Here is a 25,720-nt window from a genome sequence, read left to right on the forward strand (position 1 = left end):
CAGCTGTATGCCCTTCACTGTAAAACTTTTAGAACAACCCCAGCTGTATGCCCTTCACTGTAAAACTTTTAGAACAACCCCAGCTGTATGCCCTTCACTGTAAAACATTTAGAACAACCCCAGCTGTATGCCCTTCACTGTAAAACATTTAGAACAACCCCAGCTGTATGCCCTTCACTGTAAAACTTTTAGAACAACCCCAGCTGTATGCCCTTCACTGTAAAACATTTAGAACAACCCCAGCTGTATGTCCTTCACTGTAAAACTTTTAGAACAACCCCAGCTGTATGCCCTTCACTGTAAAACTTTTAGAACAACCCCAGCTGTATGCCCTTCACTGTAAAACATTTAGAACAACCCCAGCTGTATGCCCTTCACTGTAAAACTTTTAGAACAACCCCAGCTGTATGCCCTTCACTGTAAAACTTTTAGAACAACCCCAGCTGTATGCCCTTCACTGTAAAACTTTTAGAACAACCCCAGCTGTATGCCCTTCACTGTAAAACATTTAGAACAACCCCAGCTGTATGCCCTTCACTGTAAAACTTTTAGAACAACCCCAGCTGTATGTCCTTCACTGTAAAACTTTTAGAACAACCCCAGCTGTATGCCCTTCACTGTAAAACATTTAGAACAACCCCAGCTGTATGCCCTTCACTGTAAAACATTTAGAACAACCCCAGCTGTATGCCCTTCACTGTAAAACTTTTAGAACAACCCCAGCTGTATGCCCTTCACTGTAAAACATTTAGAACAACCCCAGCTGTATGCCCTTCACTGTAAAACTTTTAGAACAACCCCAGCTGTATGCCCTTCACTGTAAAACATTTAGAACAACCCCAGCTGTATGCCCTTCACTGTAAAACATTTAGAACAACCCCAGCTGTATGCCCTTCACTGTAAAACTTTTGAGTAGTGTAAGAATTCTGGTCTCGGGATATGGTTTAAAAAGTCACTATTTTGAAATATTTGCACATTTTGAAAGATCTGGTACAAAAGTTTATTTGCAAAAGACATTTCAGTAGCTAGTGCAGAAGTTATGGTGTTAGACTTTATTTTATTTGCAGTCTTTTCTGACTTTTATAGAGCTGTATTGATTTTCAATTTGTTAGTTGTTTTTTTTATAAATTTGTCAATCTTTTCTTATTTCTGTGAGTGTTTTTTTACAAATAGAGTCCAATTGGAGTCTGTATCTGACCAAACATAAATTTGCTAGTGATGACCTACATTGTGATTCCATATAGCATTTGAATGCCAAAATATTTCCCGCTTAAATGTTGATGCAACAGTTTGTACATATTTATGTATTTTTCTATAATTTCTTTGTCAATTTCAGACAAAATGAACATACTTTGATGTCAACAACAGGTTTTGATCAACATGTTTGAAAACAAATGAAAAAAATAATGTGGATTTATTTTGTGGTGTTTTGACTAATGACTTTGACTTTGGTGCAGTAAACTTCTCACTGATCCCTGTAAGCATCATAAGGGCTTTTCATTTTGTACAGTTCATGTAAAATGTTATCCAACAGAATCCGGCCAGAAATCAAATTTAGAAGCACTCCTAAAATAAAGTGGCCATGAATGATTACAACAATGATTTGATGATTGGACACGACAAACTTCAGTGTAGACTAGCTTCAGTGCTCCAATACTAGTATTTCAGAAATTGTTGCCATGGTGATTTGAATAATCAGTGGAAGGTGTTCAGCATATAGCACTAAGTAGGAATTCAATTTTTATAGTTATATAATAAATAAACAAATAAAAAATAATTTCCTATGTATTTTAATGACCATGCAACCATTAAAACAACATTATTGAAGGATATTGCTCTTCAAACTCAATCCCGGTTACTTGGCAACCACACACATTCATATCCCAGTTACCTGGCAACAGGGTCCACCACATCATGATTACCTAGCAACAGAGTCTATGTGCACAGTTGCTTCTCACGATATTGTGAAATATGTATAGTAGACGATTCCAAACATGCTTGTTACAAACCACGTAAGACACAACCACCAGCAGAAGAACGATAATACACCTCGAAAAAAGAGCATGGTGAAAATATTACGCAATGCGGCAAACGCTAAAGTGAATTGTTTTGTAGCGGTGGCAATATCGGCAGTGGTATCACTCTCTGCAGATGTTGAGGAAGAATTAGCTACAGTTATTGAATTCTGATTTGTTGATAAAACACTGCTATCACCAGTATAAAATTCATCAAAGATTCCAGAGTTGTATCCACCTGAAAGAAGCAAACATTTACTTTAATCACACTTTGCATGCAGTATAACATAATTATTTAATTTTCACTGCTTTGATCTTGAATCCAAAACAACAAGTCATTGTTAATGACATAGTCCCTGTTGGAATTAGGGGAAATGTTATTCATGCCAAAAATAAAGTAATATGGACAAAAAGCATAGTTAATAATTTAGAGTGAATAATTGGCTGGTCTAGTATCAACAGAAATTAGATGTACCGGTATTAAATGACTCTTCCAAAATTGAAATATACATGTATGGTCAGAAATTAAACAGGATATGCTATTCATGCGTTTTTTCTATCTAAACTGAATTTCATTTGTCCAGACTCATGTACAAAGATACAAAACACAAAACGAATCATCATGGACATGTACATGAATCTCAATATAATATTTGTATAAAATTTGAATGAAAACTGACAAATCCTGTCCATGATATCACATTTTCAAAAAAAAAAAGATGGATGGCACTCATCCATCTTTGATCAGATAATGCAACAAACCGACATGGACATGTATTCCAATATGTATGATGTATGTGCCAAATATGAATGAAAATAGCTTTGGAGATATAGTAGTACATGTATGATCTAAAAGCAAAATGGCCACCAGTCAGCCATCTTTTAATCTGATTGTAAAACAAATTGTCATGGACATGTAATCTTAAATTTACAATGTATGTATAAAATCTTAAAAAAAACTGACAAAGCATGCATAAGATTCAAAAAACAAAATGGCTGACTGGCAGCCATCTTGGGTTTAAATCAGTAAACCACGTCATTTGAACATGTCCCAGATAAAATACTAGGCACATGCAAAGAATGAACAGAATTGGTCCACAGGGTTCTGAAATATGACTCCGGATGGACGGAGACCGAATTGTAAGTACCCGTTTCAAACTTTGTTTGAACAAGTACTAATAATCAGCATAATCTATAAAGGATGAAGGTTGCTATCATTAAAACAAAATTGAAAATCTTGTACTACATAATTTCACTCATAATTTTCATAATTTTGTGGATTTTTTGCTACATACATCTTTAACAGTTTGAAAACCAAATTCAATATTTGTCATCTTTCACGAAATAAAACACATAAAAATAGGCAAACTTTTTATTAAAACCTGTAGCCGATAGAAAATTGTCTGTTTGGTCGAAAATTATCAATCAAATTAAAGACAAAAGACAGACAAAATGTTGCCAGAAAAATCTGGCAATAAAAATGATGGCACCCAAAGAAATAAAGTAAACATTAACAGGGTTATAGTTAAGAAATGACAAAGGCGAATCAAAAAACAACACTGAAATGGAATACTTGTTATGGTTTATATAATGCTCTTTCGCAAATGTCAGGAAATGGACAGGTTTGGAGAAACTTAGACGTGTCAATTGAAATTTGTCACCTCTCTAAAATCTAAAAGAGAGAAGTAGAAATTTTAAACAAGGCCGACTAAACGCCTTGTCTAATAGCTATAAAAGGGTTCTGAAATAGACTCCAGATAGATAGATGGACGGACGGACGGATGGACAAACATTGACAAAAAAACAAACTTTTTATTAGGCCAGGAGGCACCTGCCGGATCGTTCTGCAATTTGCTCTCAGCTTCTAAATTTTGTGCAATAAAAAAACAAGAAATAAACAAGATTTGTTTTTGTCATGCCTTATAATCCAACTAATGAAAGGGTGTTACAGAAATAATATTTACTAATACGGATAATTTAAAACTTACCTAATGTTTTGAGTAAAAACGTTGTATATAGTAATAACAAGATGGGTGTTGTATACTGCAATGATACTACGCATAAATAATAAAAAACTCTGGCAACCTGAGAGAAAAATAAAAGGAGATTAGTTTCATTTCCAAAGTACTTACGTCACACTGTATTCCCAAAAGTATTTTGGATAAATTTGCTTCCAGGCAACCAATTTATAGCATCTTTTGTCATAATTATTTATTCATATCCACCTCCGCAATCGATATGTTGTTTTTGCTTATTTCACAAAAAAATTAATAAATATTTCAGCAATGCTTGTTACATGAGACTTATTTTTAATGTAATACTAGAAGAAATTGTGAAAACTAGATATGTTAATTATTCATAAATTTATGACATATTATGTGACTTCGTCTCTTGTTACTGAAATCTCCAGTTGTTACGCAAGCAGTATTGAATTTCATATACGAGTCTCTATGTTGCCTATCTTTTGACTGAAAACAATAACGAGATCCAAATTTCAAATGAATACAAAATAGAAACTATTCTAATTAGCACATTCTCTTTACTGAACATGTAACTATGGCAACATATACATTTAAAAATAAATCAGCGATACAGGTGGTCAAAAAATCATCTTATATTTATGCAAAAAATATTAAGTAGAAGAACAACAACAACAACAAAATTGTTCTTGAAGCGAGCCACTTCCTGTCATTAAGCCATCACAGGTTTACTCGGTGGATTTAGCTGAAATGCAATAGACACAGATTAGAAGCCATTGCAATGTGTGGTAGCAGGTGCACTGAATGTAAACTCCATTTGTCATTTGATTGAACAAAGAACTATATGATGAGCACATCATTAGGATGATGTGCGTAGTTTAGAATCATAGTCAATTAGGGTGTCAGAAGAGGGCAGTATTCAACTGTACTCGGCTGACTTAGCTCCTAGGGTACTCCTCCAAAAATCAAATTTAGGTACTTAGTCGAGCATCGCATTAAAAAAATAATCAATAATTATTGTTTTATGAATCCAAGTTGCATTGTAGTTGATTTCCACATAAAAGCTAACATTATTACAAGAAAAAATACAATATCAAATTAATTATTATGGTCTACATTATCTTTGTTGTAGAATGTTTTACAATGTTACCCAATTGTCTGACCTGTACTGACACTATACAATGCGAATGTGAAATATCAATGTTGAAATCTGCTGGTAAACTATCTATCTTTCGTGGACGTAAACAAATTATTGTCAAAGAGTGGTTTACCCATTATTACCTCATTTATGATAGTCACAATGAATGCTAATATTTTAGGAAAAGTAAAATGTGACAGTCAAACTTGACCAGAAAAAAAGAAACCACCAAAAAGTCGGTATTTAGCGATTAGTCGAGAAAGGGAACTAAGTACATGTACATGTAGATCAATGCAGTATTATAGTAAACTCATTCCCACAATGCAGCTTGATGGCAGTATGCGTGTATATGCCTGTTTAATTTATTTTGCATTTAGGCCAGACTTTTTTTATTCCTTGTTTCTCGAGTTTTTTTGAGGAGGGCGAAAAATAAAATAAAATAATTTTTTTTTTTCCATTAGATTTGTGTGATTCTCAAAGAAATGTAAGTGAGATCATTGATTGGAGAGAAGTAATGAAATAAAATTTTATTCCATGTATAACCTTGTTTCTCATCTGCATGGGACTTCCGTACTTTGATCATGATACTCCCACGAAAATGCAACTTGAGTTTGTTATGCGGCGGGCGGAAAAAAATGAAGATAAAAATAATTTTTTTTAGCAATTTTTTGCTACAAGTCAGCACGAGAAATTACGCTGAAATAAAATTTTATTTTTACTTTATTTTCGGCTCCTGTTCATTCGGCGGGTTCGCAAAACAAGGGATAATAAAAGTCTGGCCTTACTTAAAATTTATAAATGTGAATTTTACATTACAAAATTACAAATACCATAACTTTAGTAAGATGTTGATGAAGATTGCTATATCTATGTATCATTTTCTGGCACATCATTGTCACACCAAGAAATGAGCATTACAGGTTCATATCATGAAAAGTTCTATGAGACAGTGACGTACTCCCACAATGCAGTTACAGGGCAGTATTTATAGTAACCGTACTCCCACAATGCAGTTACAGGGTAGTATTTATAGTAACCGTACTCCCACAATGCAGCTAGAGGGCAGTATTTATAGTAACCGTACTCCCACAATGCAGTTACAGGGCAGTATTTATAGTAACCGTACTCCCATAATGCAGTTACAGGGCAGTATTTATAGTAACCGTACTCCCACAATGCAGTTACAGGGCAGTATCTATAGTAACCGTACTCCCACAATGCAGCTAGAGGGCAGTATTTATAGTAACCGTACTCCCATAATGCAGTTACAGGGCAGTATTTATAGTAACTGTACTCTCATAATGCAGTTACAGGGCAGTATTTATAGTAACCATACTCCCACAATGCAGCTAGAGGGCAGTATTTATAGTAACCGTACTCCCACAATGCAGTTACAGGGCAGTATTTATAGTAATCGTACTCCCACAATGCAGTTACAGGGCAGTATTTATAGTAACCATACTCCTACAATGCAGTTACAGGGCAGTATTTATAGTAACCGTACTCCCACAATGCAGTTACATGGCAGTATTTATAGTAACCGTACTCCCACAATGCAGTTACAGGGCAGTATTTATAGTAACCATACTCCCACAATGCAGTTACAGGGCAGTATTTATAGTAACCGTACTCCCACAATGCAGTTACAGGGCAGTATTTATAGTAACCATACTCCCACAATGCAGTTACAGGGCAGTATTTATAGTAACCGTACTCCCACAATGCAGTTACAGGGCAGTATTTATAGTAACCGTACTCCCACAATGCAGATACAGGGCAGTATTTATAGTAACCGTACTCCCACAATGCAGCTAGATGGCATTATTTATAGTAATTGTAGGCTTATAATGCAGCTAGAAGTCAGTATTTATAGTAACCATACTCCCACAATGTAGATAGAGGGCAGTATTTATAGTAACCGTACCCCCACAATGCAGCTAGAGGGCAGTATTTATAGTAACCATACTCCAACAATGCAGCTAGAGGGCAGTATTTATAGTAACCATACTCCCACAATGCAGCTAGAGGGCAATATTTATAGTAACCGCACTCCCACAATGCAGCTAGAGGGCAGTATTTATAGTAACTGTACTCCCACAATGCAGATAGAATGCATTATTGATAGTAATTGTAGGCATTTAATGCAGCTAGAAGGCAGTATTTATAGTAACCATTCTCCAACAATGCAGCTAGAGGGCAGTATTTATAGTAACCATACTCCCACAATGCAGCTAGATGGCAGTATTTATAGTAACCGTACTCCCAAAATGCAGCTAGAGGGCAGTATTTATAGTAACTGTACTCCCACAATGCAGATAGAATGCATTATTGATAGTAATTGTAGGCATTTAATGCAGCTAGAAGGCAGTATTTATAGTAACCATTCTCTCACAATGCAGCTAGAGGGCAGTATTTATAGTAACTGTACTCCCACAATGCAGATAGAAGGCATTATTTATAGTAATTGTAGGCATTTAATGCAGCTAGAGGGCAGTATTTATAGTAACCATTCTCCCACAATGCAGCTAGAGGGCAGTATTTATAGTAACCTTACTCCCACAATGTAGATAGAGGGCAGTATTTATAGTAACTGTACTCCCACAATGCAGCTAGAGGGCAGTATTTATAGTAACTGTACTCCCACAATGCAGATAGAAGGCATTATTTATAGTAATTGTAGGCATTTAATGCAGCTAGAGGGCAGTATTTATAGTAACCATTCTCCCACAATGCAGCTAGAGGGCAATATTTATAGTAACCTTACTCCCACAATGTAGATAGAGGGCAGTATTTATAGTAACCGTACCCCCACAATGCAACTAGAGGGCAGTATTTATAGTAACCATACTCCAACAATGCAGCTAGAGGGCAGTATTTATAGTAACCATACTCCCACAATGCAGCTAGATGGCAGTATTTATAGTAACCGTACTCCCAAAATGCAGCTAGAGGGCAGTATTTATAGTAACTGTACTCCCACAATGCAGATAGAAGGCATTATTTATAGTAATTGTAGGCTTGTAATGCAGCTAGAAGACAGTATTTATAGTAACCATTCTCCCACAATGCAGCTAGAGAGCAGTATTTATAGTAACCATACTTCCGCAATGCAGCTAGAGGGCAGTATTTATAGTAACCATACTCCCACAATGCAGCTAGATAGCAGTATTCATAGTAACCGTACTCCCACAATGCAGCTTGAGGGCAGTATTTATAGTAACCATACTCCCACAATGCAGCTAGATAGCTATATTTATAGTAATTACATGTCTAAACTGCAGCTAGAGGGCAGTATTTATACTAACTGTAGCCCATTAGTACAGCTGGAGCATCGTCCGCCACAACAGAGTTGTTCCGCTCGAACATTCCTCCCTCTACAACACTGTGCAGTAATTCTGTTCATAATCGTGTTGCGCGATAGAAAGTTTATCGACCAATAGAAAGCTTTGTTACAATGACTGCCAAAAAGCACTTGAAGCTTTGCATTTCTGCCGATATATGTTGCATTGACATGAGCATTGAGGTATAACACCTACTCTTCTATAATACTCAGTGTAACAACACTATTACCACACTTGATGGTCGCAAGGCCGGTAAAACATAATAACATAATAATTTACTATTTCCAGTGCAAATAAAAATGAACACATCAGGCTCGGCACTAAATATAGCTTTAATAGCTTTGGTCTGAATATCTGTGAGTTGCATGATGTATGCATATCGTCGCTGTATTGCTTTGACATCCAAGTCAACACATCTTCCACTGTGCGCAGCAACATTTATTATCGGGTCGGGCATTTTCACCACCTGGCAACCCTCGCGGTGAAAACAAAAACCAAAAACTCTCAGAAAACAGTACTTTGGGATGATTGTTGACCCCCCTCCCCCCCGAACAGTGTAACAATATATATCCAACATATTTAAATCTGGTTGGATTACATCAAACTTAAGTTAGGTTTGTGCTGTTTTCTCGATTTTAGCTATTTTCACCAGCTTTTCGACCAGCGTTCCACAGGAGCTTACACAGAGTCCATAGAGTGGGTGCGCGTCTTAAATAGAAACGTGGAGCTTCTTGTGACTTAGCTCCGCCCGAGGATTTTAATAGCTCGGCCAAGCGCTTTGATGAAAGCAGCAACATGATTGGCTGTTGGTAAACTGATTCTAAACTGTGAGGGCACTGTCACATACACATAGTCCTAATGAAATACTCCAAGGTGATAGTGGAGTGCTTCGCCGGAACATTACCTTAAAAATTCAAGATGAGCTGGAGGGTAGTACATGTAGTTAGAGTTTCGGACATTTGTCTATGTTTCAGTTAAAACAAATCATATGCACAAAAATCGCATTAATTATAAAAAAAAATTGACAATTTTTACCTTTCTCTGCAGATCAATACTACTTATCCTTCCTGCTTCTTTCTTCATATTTTCAATTCTCTCGTAAGCCATGTTTAAATACGCTTGTAGATGAGTATTGAACAAAAGAACCCTCAGTAGGCATAGCAACAGAATGAAGACCATTCTGCTCAATTCAAATCCTTCATCAGTAAGTCTAGAAACCAAAATTAACTTTATACAGACTTTGATCATCTACATGTATTGGTAGCACTTATCACTATGGAAACAGGCAATAACTAACTTTAAAATATGCCGAAAGATTACTTTCAAGGAACTACAGAGAACATAGGAATTTGGTAACAGCACAAAAGTCTTGTTAATAAATGATGGCAATATCATTAATGTGTGCCACTAGTACATTCAAAACAACAACAATTTTTAAATAGATTATGTTCTTTAAAAAAATACTGTATTTGTTCTATACAAAACCAAATACTGTGATTGTTGTATACTGAATCATTGTATTACTTACTTTGACCACAGAATTACTTTGCCATTTACATAAGTGCACTGGCTACTATGAAAGCAAATACAGTACCCTTTTTACAGATTAGATTTTTTTTTTTTTTTTTATTTGAGCCAATTTTCCATAAGTTGGCGGTAATTTTTTTAATCTGGAAGAATACTTTTTCTCGATTTCTCACAAGAAGTAATAATTCTTTATTAAAATACAATAACTAGATAGACAGGCTTACATTGGTTCTTTGTGTCCAGTTAGTTTTTTTCCTAATGATGGGTCCTGGATATAATCCCGGGATATTGGTTTTATCCATGCTAAGGTTACCAGAAAAGGCATCAGGAAGTTTATATGAAGGAATACCCTAATGTGGAGAAGAGAAACAACAAACATAATTATTGTAGGCACAGCAACCATGCCCAGAGGTATTTAAGAAAAAAATAGGTATTGTATATGGCTGTTGGGAGCCACAAAAGCGTAATTTCAGGACTAATGTTGTAGAAAACCTGAGTCAAAGTAGAAACCTCCAAATTCAAGTTTTGTAGGTTGCCTTCAAAAAAAAAAAAAAAATGTATGTGCCTGTATTACTTGAGGTACAAGCATAAAATTTTCTTTGTATTTTCTAATTTGGGCAACATAATTTTCCCTGCCAAATATTGGTGCAAAATGTTTAATTATTTAACTATTTTTTCCTATTGGCAACAGTTCTTGATCAGAATAATTGGAAAAAATGAAAAAACAAAAATATTTGGGTTTTAATTGAAAAAGATGACAAGAGTTGGCACACAAAGAGTTAAAATATTACTGACAACTATGAGACATATTTAGTAGTATGAATATGTATGAGTTGAAGGGAACAAATGGAAATCAAATTTAAAATACAAGACCTTGATCAAAATTATTGTGGCCCAAAGTCATCTGAATTCCTTGCAAACCCATTTAATTCAGAATGCAAAAATTATCCAATTGACTTACTGCTTCATTGGAGTGTCCTTACTGTATTTCAGTGCATCCAGATACATTTTGGCGAATCGTAAACCGGGAAAAGTCAGAAAAGCTCCAATAACTGCCCCCATGCAGGCAAGAATCAACTTAAAACTGATCATAGAGATTGGACCACTGGATTCTAAATCTTGATGTTCCAGGAATGTGGAAGCATTGCCAGAGAAACTGTCATAGGCTACATGTATGGAGAAAACAATAAGTTTCAGTGATTTGAAGGGGAAAAAAAGACACATTGAAAATAAAATGGTCGCCAGTCAGTATTTTGAAATAAAAATGGCTGTACAAGTAATGGCCTTGGGAACTTTATACTTGAAATGCCGACGAAATTGTTTGATTTTTTCTTGTGTTGGGGGGCTAATTTCATCAGAAATTGACACATTCAGCAGAAAAACTGAAAGTCTTCTGTTCAAAACTCTGCATAGAACTCGTGTTTGATACAGTAATGACCATGGTAGTCTAGCTACTGAGAAGAGAAGCAATTGTCCAAAACGATGTACATAGGAGCGTCTTTTCGTGTATAAAAATGTAACATACCCATTCTTATATTATAGCCAAATTTGGGCATTTGTATCTGAGTGCAAGAGATCATCACGTTATTCTTGCAGGTGTGCCCATATTTGGGATGTTATATTGTTAATACAATTCTTTCAGTTGATTTACTCTCAAAAACAAGCACAGACATCAATGGTAACTTATCCTATAATTAAATCTGAAAGTTTCAGCTTACACAAGATATACTTAAAACTTAATGTGATGCAATGTTTATCGATAAGTAATTATTGTCTTCATTACTGTGTAATGATAAATCAATGTGCCCCGTTATGTATCAAGTTTGAAAAAAATATGTCTAGGCATGGCTGAGATCAGGTTCTCGGCTGGAATCACTTCATTTTGATTATTGCACCTAAAATGGTCGCAATTTGGCCATCCTGAATCCTATCACAAATCTAATACATGTATGTGAGAAGTACATGAATATGATTGATCAAGATATGTCCAAGATACAGATGCTGATGGACACAGGAACGATCACATAAAGATGAAATCATAAGTCCCATTTGTGGACTTCGTCATAATAGAGACTTACAAGCCATGCATGGCACAGTCCCCGTTAGTTATCAAATTTAAGATATATAGTTTTGTTTATAGTAATATAGCTGGAATATAACCATGTCAGGAATATGATTTTTTTAACATTAAAATGATTGACATTTGTATCTGATCATCAAACAAGTACTTGTCCACATTGAGAGATACTGCTCTGGAACAGCATTCAAAATCAGCCATTTTGAATACATGTATATATATAACATGATGTATAACGAATATATAAAATTTAAATATAATATGTCAAAGCATTTAAGAGATATGGCTCTAGAAGCCCAATCATTAAAACAAAATGGCTGTCAGTCAGCCATTTTGAATCCAATCTGAAAAATAAAATGACGAGCATCAGGAACCCGTAATGTTTAATGTATGTACCAAGTTTGAACGAAATCCACCCATAAATGTCAGAAATGCTTGATATTTGATGATTGTTTAGCACAAAAAAAGCCACCATTTGGCCATTTTGAATAGGATAGTCAAACCAATATATCTGTTTATCTATGACATGATGTATAATGAATATTTAAAATTTGAAAATAATATCAGTCAAAACAAGTCGGAGATATGGGTCTAGAAGCCCATTCATTAAAACAAAATGGCCGCCAGACAGCCATTTTGAGTCCGATCTGAAAAATAAATGATGTGCATCAGGAACCTGTAATGTCTAATATATGTACCAAGTTTGAACGAAATCCATCCATAAATGTCAGAAATGCTTGATATTTGATGATTGTTTAGCACAAAAAAGGCCACCATTTGGCCATTTTGAATAGGATCGTCAAACCAATATATCTGTCTATCTATGACATGATGTATAATGAATATTTAAAATTTGAACATAATCAGTGAAAGCAAGTCAGAGATATGGCACGAGAACCACATCAAGGTCCCATAATGTCTAATGTATATACCAAGTTTGAACAAAATCGATCTGTAAACAGCCGAGAAATGGTTGATTTTTAGGATTTTTTAGCACAAAAATGGCCGCCATTCAGCCATCTTGAATCAGATCATGAAACAAATTGACGTGCATATGTATAATATCATGTATGATGTATGTGTGAAGTTTGATTGTGATTGGTCCAGTATTTCTAAGATACAGGGCCGAACGCACGCATAGACGCACGCAAGCACGGACACACAGAGGTCAAAACATAAGTCCCCGTTTACGGACTGTGTCCGAACGGGGACTAAAAAGCACAGGGATATAATGGTTGTACAGGCAACAAATCAAGGAGTCTGCTGTGCATCGCAGACTAATCTTAAAGTACTGGTAGTTCACTACCATTAAATCACAGAAAAAAATGATCGCCGTAAGTCATTCAAAAATTGTTGTGTGATGATTCACATACTCACATGTCATTCATATTCAAAGTTTTTATGAAGAAAGAAGGGCATGTTTTCATGAAAACATCATAATGAAAAATAATCAAAAAGTGGCCATTTTGGATCATTTTTCATAGAAATCCATGTAAACACATTATTCCATGGATAACTTGTGGATACTTATATTCAAATTTCTCCAATTTTTCATGACAGCCTTGTGTAGCCCTCATAACATATAATTTTTTTAGCATAGGTCACCAAACAAAATTTGAGATATGATAGAATGTTTCAGCCACAGAAACCAATTGAAAACTACTCAAAACATGTACTAACTTTTTTCCAATCGTTTATTGGAAAGCCATATATTTTCAGTGACCATATATTTTTATTTCAAAATTTTGAACATTACAGTAACTCTTGCTAGATTTAGAGGATCTCCGAGTATGTTTTTGAAATGATTGCAAACTAATGGAAAATGCTTTACATCGTAAACTGATTTATAATATACATTCCATCTTTGATCTGTGAACAGAGAATCTTGCATGCAAATTTGTATCTGTATCTGTATGATATGGAAGTCATGTACCGTATTTATCCGGGTATAAGCCCAGGGTCTTGAACATGGAAAATTGCCAAAAAGAAGGGGTGGGCGTTTGCCAGGAGATCCCCGGCAAAAAAAACGAAAATTCGCGAAAATTGACAACAGGCAGATCGAACTGCGGCAGGGAATAGAACGGCAAATGAAAACATGCAACAGAAATAAATGAACGATATGCAACACTAGAAGTAAAACAAAAATAATGTATTGCTTATAATGTGACAAATAAACCAGAAATAATAAAAATCGACAGTGAGAAATCATTTGAATTAGGATTTTCCCGGCGACAAACACGCCCAATACGCGTGAACTCAAAATGAATTAAAATGTCAGGGGATAAACTGCGTAAAATGATTTACGAATCAACCGTCATGCAAGATTAATAATAATTTACAAATTTACACAGTAAAAATTTTAAAAATTCATAGCTGTTTGAAAAAACTTCTCAGATCTTTATTTGTACGTACTTTGCCATCTTCGTCAAACTTGAAACCCTCAAATGTCAGAGTCGGCGTCACTGTAGCTGTCGAACAAAATCCCTACAACTTATTCCTGAAGTTCGTTGATATCGTCCCACACAATTTGGACTTAGCACTTTTAATCCACGGATTTCGCAGTCTGTCAGCTTGGCACTTTTCATTCATGTCTCATCATAAATAAAGAGACAAGGAAAATAGGGTCGCTCTGCTTTTGTTTACAGTCTAGCAATCATCTTTGACCTTTATGCATCTGCTTTACTGATTGGCTAAGAATGACATCACTACTAGTATTTCATCATAAAGTTCAAATCGTGACATTGCTTTCTTATCAGACTCAACGCTTATTAATCACGGTGAAAGTTATCATTCAGCAAGTTTCGGCGGTTGGAATGTCTCACTATATGATATCGTGGTGGACTTGAAATAGGAAGTTTTTTTTTTATCCAACGACAGAAGAATAGTTTTCATGACAGAAATGCAATAGCAGTGATAAAAGATGGTAAAAAAAGTTGGCAGTCTTCGGCGTGACATTGCAAAATTGCTGGCCCCAGTTATGGATTCGCAAGCTGCTACAAAATATTTATAAAGCCAAAATAACGTGATTTCACCCCCCCCCCCCCAGGTACGGGTTGCTACAGTATTGCAACACTGTTTTCATTGTCGACGACGCTAAAGCCGAACGAGTGCGAAACTTGCTTAGCGGCTCTCCTTATACGATTTGCTTGAATCGTTTCTAAGCAAGCACAAACCAAACGGCCGGCCCTTTTTTGGGCCACGAACGACATATTTCAAAAAGAACTACCGTTTCTGTTTTAATATTTATTTTTATAGACTTGCTGACTGTTATGATTCTGAAAAAAATCAGCGATGAACGCGCTGCCCTGAAGGTAGAAAGCTGTCACAGCTATTTTGCGTTCACCCCTTGTTTTACGCAATTAACAATTTTTATAAGTATCACGACAGACTTCAAGAATGTCAACTGTTAATACAACCACAGTCAACGAATAGAAAATAGTTTTTTTTGTTTTGTGTAGAAAAAGACCCCCTGGGCGTGTGCCCGGATATGACCTCAACTTCTTTATTGTGTCAAAAGTGGGGGGGGGGGCATTTGTCCAGGCATGGGCTCTTACCCGGATAAGTACGGTAATACATTTTTACGGACCTTGGTCCAGCTGTAATTCCAGGATATCTTCATCAATGATAAGAATCACCATGGCAAGCACAAAGAAAAAAAAACCAAACGTAATACACATTGCCATTTCACCAGTGTCTTCACTCCGAAAGTAGGCTGCAGTCAGAGTGTATAAAATTCTACTGTATATAATATATTAAGGGAAACCAGTTGAGCTTATAATATTACATGCAATGCATTATGGGAGATAACTTCCCACTGTGTATAATGATGTGAAAACAAAATAATCCTGTCACAATATTCGCAAAATATTCTCTGACTTGAAAATATAAATTTGGTGAAGACGCACAGAATACGTTTCAATGGCATGATACGTACATGTAGCATGCAAGACTGAAGTACTGTAAAATGACTAATTTTCACTGGGTTTAAATTTCGCTGATTTACCATTTCAGGCATATTCAGTGGGTTTTAAATTCACGGTTTTGTCATTTAGATAATGTGTTCTATGCTAAATTTTACATATTCATTGGGTTTTAATTTAGTGCATTTTCCAGTCAGCCAAATAAGCAAAATTAAAACCCAGTGAATAATTAACCCTTTTACAGTACAAAGTGAGAAGGTGTCGTCAATGTTAATAAACATAGCAAATGCTGCACCACTGAAAACAACTAGATGAATGGCCACCTTTATATAATATTATCAATATCAAATACCGAATCTTTTTTTCTGGATGTCTCTCCTGCAGAAGATGCAAATTGTTCTGCAATGAAACTTGCCACGTAGTCTGTGTTGACATCATCACTACCTGGCCGTGCATGTGAAATGTCGGCAGCTTTGCTTTTATCAGACGCTAGAGTAAATATGTATTTATTCATTCTAGTTGTCACTCTACATTCAGTGAACGATATGGAGTATGTTTTGTGATGCGAAATAATACATCCACTAATTTAGGTGGGCTTGCATCTACTCTGAGCAGGCACCAAGTTTGTATATGAAAAACACACTCACACACAAAGACTTGCCATGAGATTTCTTAGTATCTTATTGACAATTGTAAGATTAATTAAGATAAAAAAATAAATATAAAAAGTTATACCCCCCATCTACCCTACCTCAGCTAGAAACACACTATTTCATTTGACCTTATAAAAATATGAAAAGGATACAGTACAAATAAAATCACTAATATAATCCACACTAGACTTAGGTTAAACTCCGCCTTTGGTCTAGTAGATTCATTGTATATCTCAGTAATAATATACACAGTAAGGGCACACACAGAAAAGTCCATCAACCACTGAAACTCTGTGTAATATTGCAGGTGTATAGCATCAATGACTGTGATTGGTGCAGTGTCTAATTCAATATTCAGATTACGGGGCACTGTAAAGTTCTTGTCTTCAACATCTTTTGCATTTCTCCTAGAATATTAACCAAATTAAAAACCAAACTCAGTATATAAATAATAAATGGAATCCAAACTGAGTTCAGAAAAAGTTGTTTATAATATTATTAGCATCGACGAAAAGTATCAATATAATTTTCATTTAAACATGAATGTTTACCTTATTTGGTCTCTCACAAGCAGATGTGCTTATGTGATTACCATATTAAAGTGGAGGAGTCGTCACCTGCGAACAGCATGAATTGAGTCCGAAGCGACGATAACAATGCATGCTAAAAATGCAAAGGCTTATGGGTAGACATTTGTAAACAACGACACCCTATGGCATGTTGCATGTGCAGGTGACAACTTCCTCGCTTTAAATACACCAGCATATTTTTGATAATTTGGCGAGTTTTGTCTTTTTTTTTCTGCTTATTTTATAGATGCACATCTAATAGAGCAAATATGGTATGCATTAATTTTGATTAGAGAAAACAAAATTCTTCAAATTGTTGCGGATAACAAGAATTTTCCAAATGCCAAATATTTTACCTGCTCAGCATTCAGTGCAAACATTTTCACATTTTTTTTTAAATTTTCATTAAATTTCATCATCCCTTTGCACCATACAGTCAGTTTCAGATATTGTTTTTAGTTTTTGATCAAAAGGTTTGTAAATTTTTGTTGTGGAAGGAGTAAACTACACAAAATCATTTTCTAGATATACATTTGTATAATGCTAAAAGTTGACAATGACATTCAAGGGTTAATATGCATAATTCCAGGTTACAGTGACTAAAATACATTATAATAAATTGAATTTTCTGGAAAAATTTTTTCTGGACACTGTTCATAATTCAAAGCTTGCCTACTTCTATCTTTGATATTCACCAGATGTTTCTCAAATACTTTGAATGAAGAATTTTATATGTAATTTGTTGTTGGAGTCATTTGTTAAGGTAGCGAGAAGGGAAATTTTCACTTTTTTCTTGATTTTTCAAAAATTGATAAAACGGTTATTTTAGACCTTGATACATCACCCCAGGTTTACAAAAGATCGAAATTGCGAAATAACGTTGCTCAAATTAGTGTTTTAAAACACTAGCAGAAAAGACTACAACTGCCGTTTCGTGGATATTTGCATAGTGTTTATCTTTGGAAGGAATTAAATGATAACATCTTATCTGTATACTCTGTTGTTGACGATTCTGATATAACGGGTGATAAGCTTCCAGTTGCAAACAATGCATGTTTATCTAACGTCCATTGTCAGCATTATTGTCAGTCGAGACTTCGTCGGAGAAACATGGTCATACAGTACTCATTTCGCCCAACCTTCCGCTTTTACATCGACCGCTTATCGCTTAATTTCCGACCACGCGGTCTTGTCCGACCGGAAACCGACCGCATTTTAATCGCGTTTTTTTTCGCTCGCTCGCTCATTGAAAACATTGACCGCTCGCCCAAACACTGAAAACTGGCACATGGGTGGTCGAAATGGTGGTTTTGATAGTAAAGTGTGAACATACAACTAGTATTAACTATTATTACATTCTGAACGACACTTCAAATCTAATAGCTGTATTACACTTGTATCGTGAAAGCAACTGAACTGGGACTTCTTGTTACGTGTTTTGGGTGCTTGTTCTAGATGTAATATTTTTATTTTTATTTTAATGAGACAGTTACGTGAAAAAAGCCTAGGTAACTCCTTTTGACAGAGCAGAAGAACGAGGAAATGTTAGTGATTAATTCCAAAAATAACGATATCGAATCCACATCGGTCCACGTCTGGTAAAATTTGACATATGCTTTGTTACAACATCATTGATTGGCTGAGAGTCACCTGATCGGAGCACGAACTGGGTCACAGAACCATATTTGTCCGTATTATCAACAGGACTTTGCAAAATAACCACACCCACATTTTCAATCATTTTTAGCGCGGAAGTTGCCAACAAATGTAAAAAAAAATCGTGAATTTCATGGATTCGAATAAAATAAAGCAAGCGATTGATAAGGATGATTATTAATATTTTCCCCGATGCTCTTCGAATTTTTATTTTTTTTATTTCAAGGGAAGAAATGGCTAGCTGAAGTTGCATCGTCTTCAATGCGGTTGTTTCACCGCGAACAACTCTAGCTCTGTTTTGGGCATGGTTTAGTTTTGCGATGTAAAATAAAATATATATTAAAATAATAATACTTGATTAATTATTTGGGGTTTCAGCCCACAAATTACGGACATGATCTCCATGAATTACGGTCAATGTTTGTCTTCTCTCGGCTGATTGTCACGGTGTTGATCAACGCCCTTCCTAAACTCAGTATGGAGAAACCAACGGGGATCGACATTCCAAACAAACAATCGAAATTATGAACGAAAGACGAGTTTTTTTTGATATTTACAAACATACTGTCATGACAAACATATGTAAAATTAACAAATACACAAAGAGGTGTAATATTAGGTTTTATTTTAGGCTTAGAAATATTTTCTTTCACTCAGCCCATGCATGTAACTGCCATTTAGCTTTACGGTCCTTCAGCATCGGGGGAAAACAACAATAATTATACAAAACACATTGCGAAGACTCAACAATCAGGAAAGAAACCCCAGACAACCCTGTCGTACTTGTGTTGAAATACATTTTGTATTTCACGTCAGAATATTGTTTAAAATAAAATATTCAGTCCAAGCCAAATCAAGGTCAAAGGGTCAGGTTGCGTGCATATAATTATATATAGTTAAAACAAAAAGTATTTGAACTTTTGTCAGCTGTTCAACATCTATAAAAACCAGAAAGACAATTATAAGACAATGTGAACCTCGGAAATTATTCTGTTAGTCCGAATTTTAAATGCGCGCGAGTGAGCGAGCAGGTGGGCGGTGATATTTCGGTGATAAGTCAATATTCTATTTTACTAATACATTTTTTTTTCTAACGCAATGGCGAAGAAAAGAAAGAAAGCGTTGACAGACGAGGCAAAGAAAAATCTGCCACTCAGTCTCGCACTCTGACACAGCAATTTTTTTTCAAACATCGGCCATTTTGTTTCACCATGAAAACCGTTTTATTAGATGTCTTATCTGAGACACTTGAAGGATTAGCTTGTTTGTAAACTGTCAGCGTGTACAGTGGGACAGTAATGTTTGTCAGAGGATTATCCCTCGTTGTTCGTTTGCATAACAATGGAAAACCCGAACGTTCCTGGAGTACGGACTCAAATGCCAGCAGTTTTCTTCATTTGTTGCGCTCGAGCTTGAAATTATTCATTATCTGACACTCTTTATGAGTTCTATGATATCAGTGGTTAATATGTTTGGCCATTTTTAGTGTATATTTATAATAATACAGCAAATCTACAGTGTTTTATTAACCAAAACTGTTTTTCGCGTTTTTCTCGAGTTGAAGTTTTGATCGAGAACGACTCATTGGGACCGCCGCCAAATCAAGTGCGTTCGGACTAGGACATTCAAACTCGCAGTTATCGTTCAAAAGATAATGATGGTGCGAAATATGTCTGGGTTTTTAAAGAAAATGCTTTGTCATAGAATAATAGTCTGTTAAAGGTGCCAAGTATGAAATAATTTGGGGACAAAAAAACAAACCTGCATAGAAATCGGAATAATAGGTCTTTTGATTATCGGAGACGCATTTCAATGGACTTGATTACGGACAATGCATAACTTAAATTTCACCAGGAAATTCCGCAGTGTGCTCTCGCAATCACGTACTTAGTCATTTTTACAAGGTTCGCCATTTTTGATGTCACGTGATAATTATGTAAACAATGTCTGTCCAGTTTGTGCGAACTTGCACCTCTATACTTAGTCTTTTGATATATGTAACCTAAATTACTGTTCTGAACGAGACAACAGACAGAGAATGTTTTATTTAAAAACGTCACAAAACCTTCTCGCTACCTTAAGAGAACACTGTCATCAAAACTATTTGTATTTGCTTGGCCTGATATTATTGATATTGCCTGCTCACAAGGCATTATCTTAGATAGTGCCCACCCTACAGGGCAATATCTAGATAATACCTGCCCATGAGACAGATAAGAACAAAAAATTGCCTAGTTAAAAGGTGGAGTTTGTTCATAAGTTGGATTAAGCCAAGTTTCACCCCAGATGGCAACCATCACATAGTGCCAACCTTGCATCACTGTTTTTCTACAAGCATTTTGCCTGACAATCAGACATATTAGTCATTTACCCTAATTTACAGGATGTACAATAAATATGTTTACATAGTTCCCATGACATAATCCTGAAAAATGCAACTATAATCCTGAAGACAGTGGTATTTATCACATGTATGCCTACATGTATAAGTATGTGAGTGTACATTATAACTCATACCAAACGGTTTCTATGACAACATACCGATCTCTCCTGCCCCTTCCTTTCACATTATTACTAGCAGGTATTATTCCTGACAGTTTCCTAAGTTCTTCATCTGATGGATGCAGGTATCGTACTAAAGTTCTGAAAAAAGAAAAGAGCATTTAGATGATGTTCAGAAGCATGAATCCAATGGCAAATATGGTCACGTCACCGTATCACCCTATACAGATATGGAGTCAATGATACTCCGGTAATAAATCTGTTTGGGATAGTAGAGCTGAAACCATCTATAAACAACAGGCACCGAATAGCTGCCAATCTTGTGTTGACTTTAGGAACACCAAAGAAAACACAGGTTTTTTTCTGTTCTTTGATTGACGGCCAATATTTGCTGCATTTATTGGGTGATTAATGAATAGTTGAAATGTACATACCCTCTACACAGGAGCCATCTAGCAAATGAGAAATGGGGAGACAGCTTGGAAAGAACGCTTGCCATAGTCATACTCAGCACCAACTGCACTCCAAATAATCCCTGTTGTAAAGGACAAAGGATTGTTGTCATGACTACATACATTGTGTTTATCATTACATCAATCAGTGCAATTTTGGAATATGACAGAACCCCACACCCTCCTCATGGTTTCGTTGCGTATGGAAGTTATTTTCATGATTGATGTGGTGTACTTTCACGAGCGAAGCGATGCACTGCATCTCGAGTGAAAATAATTTCCATACGCAATGAAAGCCACGGGGAGGGTGTGGGGTTCTGTTACTATTACATATGTTCAATATTTGATTATTTCATATTAAAGAAAGAAATTTAGGTCGGGGAACTCCATTAACATGTTCCAAGATAGTGTTACGCCCTAGCAACGCGTGTCAATGTAGAACGCGTGTCACTGTCTGTATGAAAAAGAAATAATCAGACATCTAATCTGAGTCACTATCCAAATAAATAATAAATCGTGGACATTTAGTTGGGGCTACGACAGAACCAGAACCAGAACTTGAACTGGACAACTGTGACACACAGTTTATGTTGAAGTTAAAATTTCCTCCACAGAATTGTACATTGACAAACATGCTGTGCAACTGCGGTACTCTACAGATGGGATGACTTTCGTCGATAGCGGTTGTCGCGGAGCTGCACGCTACAACTTCGTTTGTGATGTTGCTTGCTGGTTGTGGATTTAATGAGTCCTTGTTGAGTTTGGCATTCGTAATCTTTATTTGGAATTAAGTAACTTGGCAACGTAGCCAGCAGAAACCCTACTGGTACCCTGATGTTGATGGTTACGGGGCTCCATAAGTAATCACTAATTTTACTACTGGGGAAAATATTGTACTTCTAAATATTGTTTATTTCTGCTCTGTTTCGAAAAACGGTACTCTTGAAAAGACTACTTTGTTTGCTCTCAAGCCTCATTTGCATATGGGGTATGGAAATACCGATTTTGATTTCAGGGACGAATCAAAATAAACTGCAGTACATATGTAATAATGTTTATGCTTTCATGAGGTTTGACTGTGTTATTATTATTTTGTATAAATGGGATTGTTGTGTGTGGGTGTGGGAAGACAGGACCTACATTGTACATTGTGATGACCCTGACTATTTTCATAATTTATATTAATATTTAATCAAATTTAAATCAAGTTTGCGTAGCTTAGGGTTAGTAAAGAGAGAAGGTATGGTTCAATTTATAATAATATTAATAAAATTGTACCATACCTACCCCCTTTACTAATCCCATGCTTCGCAAACATTGCTATGTTAAGTCACAGGATGTATGATGTTGCATTTTTATTTAATTAAACTTAAAATTAAACGCAATTCTATATTGAATTGCAATGTAATTTAATTTAATTAAACTCCAATTAAATCGCAACCCGATATAGAGCTGCATTTTAATTCAAACATAATGCAACTACTTGTATATTAAAAGTTAATCCAATGTGTGTTGTCACAACAATGGTAAGATGTGTATGACTGTGTACATATATGTTAAGAATGGGAGCATAACTAAGACACTTTCGACATAGTTTTCTGACTGGTTAAAAAAAAACCTTGTATTTTCACCAATTTTTAATTAATGACCACCAGATTAAGGATCAATGAAAAAATAAAGAAACTACTGATTATCTACTTGTTTTATTTGCATTTTTTCATTAATTAGCAAAATATCAAGATTATCTAGTGCTTTTAAATTTATAGCATTTTACTGATTAGCCAGTACACCCACCAACATATTAATAACATATGTTTAAATACATACATGTTTTCAAAAACACAACATATCAAAAGGATGTAAACAATTTAAAATATTTATATAATTCCCGATCAATTTTAGTATAACAAAATCATATGAGTGTAAGATGTAATTTATGTCATTCGATTTTGAATACAGATTCATCATGGAAACAAGTAAAGCCGATGTCACTCGAGCCAAACCTTCATTCTATGGCCCTGAACTGTGTCAGCATTAAAGCATGCCACCTCAAGGGGGCCCCATGCAAAGAACCTCTGGAAATACGACGTGAAAGGCAGTATATGTAAACGACGCAAAATAAAACACAATTAACCACATCGTTACCGCTACATGATAACAAACTATGTCATCAACACTCTCCCACGTGTGGTCGCTTCACTACTACATCTGAGATTTAAAAGTTTTACGTACATATACGATGGATAACGGATATTTTGCAAAATTTGTTCACATTCCTCGACTGATTGCCATGTAGTTTACCTTATAACACTCAAGGAACGTATCTTGTTATTACTCACCATGATATCGGTAAATTTAAGTCTTCCAATAAACCAAAAACAAACTGATTACCAGCAAAATTCAGCATCTCAAATACCAGCCATGCTCGGTCATTGGAAGTGAACTATGACCCGACAAGTCAACTGCCCTCAACGGGTAATTTGGTCTCGAGTTCGGTGGGATACCGAGTTTGACTTTATGCAATTTAGACGAACAGGTTAACTGGAATTAGTGCAAGTAACACAGTTAGGTAACAATATATCGATATTAAAATGCAAAAAATGGACAGAAAGATGGGTTTGAATAAAATACCCCAAGCGATGTGCGAATTGTAATAGTTGGACGCGTGGGGGCGCAAAAAAATATACTAGTAATCGTTCGAATCGTTCAGAAGTTGTCGTCAGATATTAATACACCGGTCATTTTAGTCACTGATAGTTCACAAAACGTAATGGTTAATGACATTTGCACAAATCCGACAAAAAACAACTCGATTGATCTAGTTAAACACGTTATTATGTAAATTATAGATATAAATTTATTTAGTTTCTGTTCTAGTACTTAGATTTGGAAAGATCACAACTAGCGGTGTTGTAAGACCGGGCGATATATTACATTCTGAATCGGTCGGAAGAGGTTGGATTGGGCATCCAACGACCAAGGTTGAATTTGGGTCTCTATCGCCAAACTGCACGAATGCACGTATTGTAAATGTAGATCTTGAATCTAGTGTAGTAGATTACATTACCAATAATGAAAAAATAACAAATAATATAATTGTGTTTAAAATGTGGAATATTTTATATCTATCAGGCCATTGTATTTTTTGGGTTATCGCAAATATGTAATGATAGTTGTAGCAAATATAAACTAGACACGTTAATGATACATTTGTGGTGGTGGTGGTGGTGGTGGTAATTCCGATGACTTATTCAAAAAGGGTTTGAATAGTGAAAAATATTTAATTATACTTATTCCATAACCTTGTCACCACTAGACCATGTCGCCAAATTTGCCTGCACTTTTTTCTTATATTCTTCAATATTTCTGGAATTGTACCACGATTTTGGAGCCAGCAGACAATATTTGAGTCAATTTTCAGTCGGTTTTTACTAAAAAAATGTATATTTTTGTCTCAATCTTCTGAAGGAAATTGAAAACTAAAAAGAGGACTATTTTGTGAAGAAAAGAGGAAACTGGTGGTGGAAATGTTAATCAGCTTAATACGGAAATATATACAGTTATATAAAAAAGTTAATGCATATTTTAGTGAGTGTTGGTGAGTCACAAATAAAGACCATAATATCATAATATAAACATAAGCCATGGTTTGACAAAACATGCATTGACCTTAAAAAACAAGATAATAAATTAAGAGGAATTATGAAAGCCAACCCAATGACAATGTGTAATAAAACAATGACAATGTGTGTATACTTTAAAGTTAAAAAAAAAACATTTAGGAAAACAATTAACAACAGAAATGTAACGTTATGTAAACAATATCAAAAATAGTTCTAATAAATAATTTTCGAAATTAGTTAAATAAATCGATAAAACTCAACAAATATT

At 35.4% G+C, this 25,720-nt stretch overlaps 1 protein-coding gene across 1 annotated transcript; it reads right to left on the minus strand.

The window, feature by feature from the left end:
- Window positions 1-1,774: 1,774 nt before the first annotated feature.
- On the minus strand, window positions 1,775-24,281 carry LOC102807698 (transmembrane protein 161B-like). The gene is made up of 10 exons (XM_006820036.3): window positions 24,169-24,281; window positions 21,812-21,912; window positions 21,417-21,518; window positions 16,803-17,057; window positions 15,664-15,815; window positions 10,962-11,166; window positions 10,225-10,350; window positions 9,509-9,683; window positions 4,004-4,100; window positions 1,775-2,253 (listed from the first exon to the last, which is right to left on the minus strand). Exons 1-10 carry the CDS (start codon window positions 24,169-24,171, stop codon window positions 1,955-1,957), a joined length of 1,515 nt encoding a protein of 504 aa, XP_006820099.1. The 5' UTR covers window positions 24,172-24,281; the 3' UTR covers window positions 1,775-1,954.
- Between the last annotated feature and the right edge of the window lie 1,439 nt (window positions 24,282-25,720).

Source organism: Saccoglossus kowalevskii, chromosome 21 (genome assembly GCF_978046115.1).
Source record: "Saccoglossus kowalevskii chromosome 21, keSacKowa6.1, whole genome shotgun sequence".
In the NCBI taxonomy this organism is placed as follows: domain Eukaryota; kingdom Metazoa; phylum Hemichordata; class Enteropneusta; family Harrimaniidae; genus Saccoglossus; species Saccoglossus kowalevskii.

Coding starts and splice junctions, on each gene's coding strand:
- LOC102807698 (XM_006820036.3), bottom strand. Junction 10,351..10,961: donor AAGGACACTCCAATGAAGCA/GTAAGTCAATTG, acceptor TCTCCACATTAG/GGTATTCCTTCATATAAACT. Junction 2,254..4,003: donor GTTTTTACTCAAAACATTAG/GTAAGTTTTAAA, acceptor TGCTTCTTTCAG/GTGGATACAACTCTGGAATC.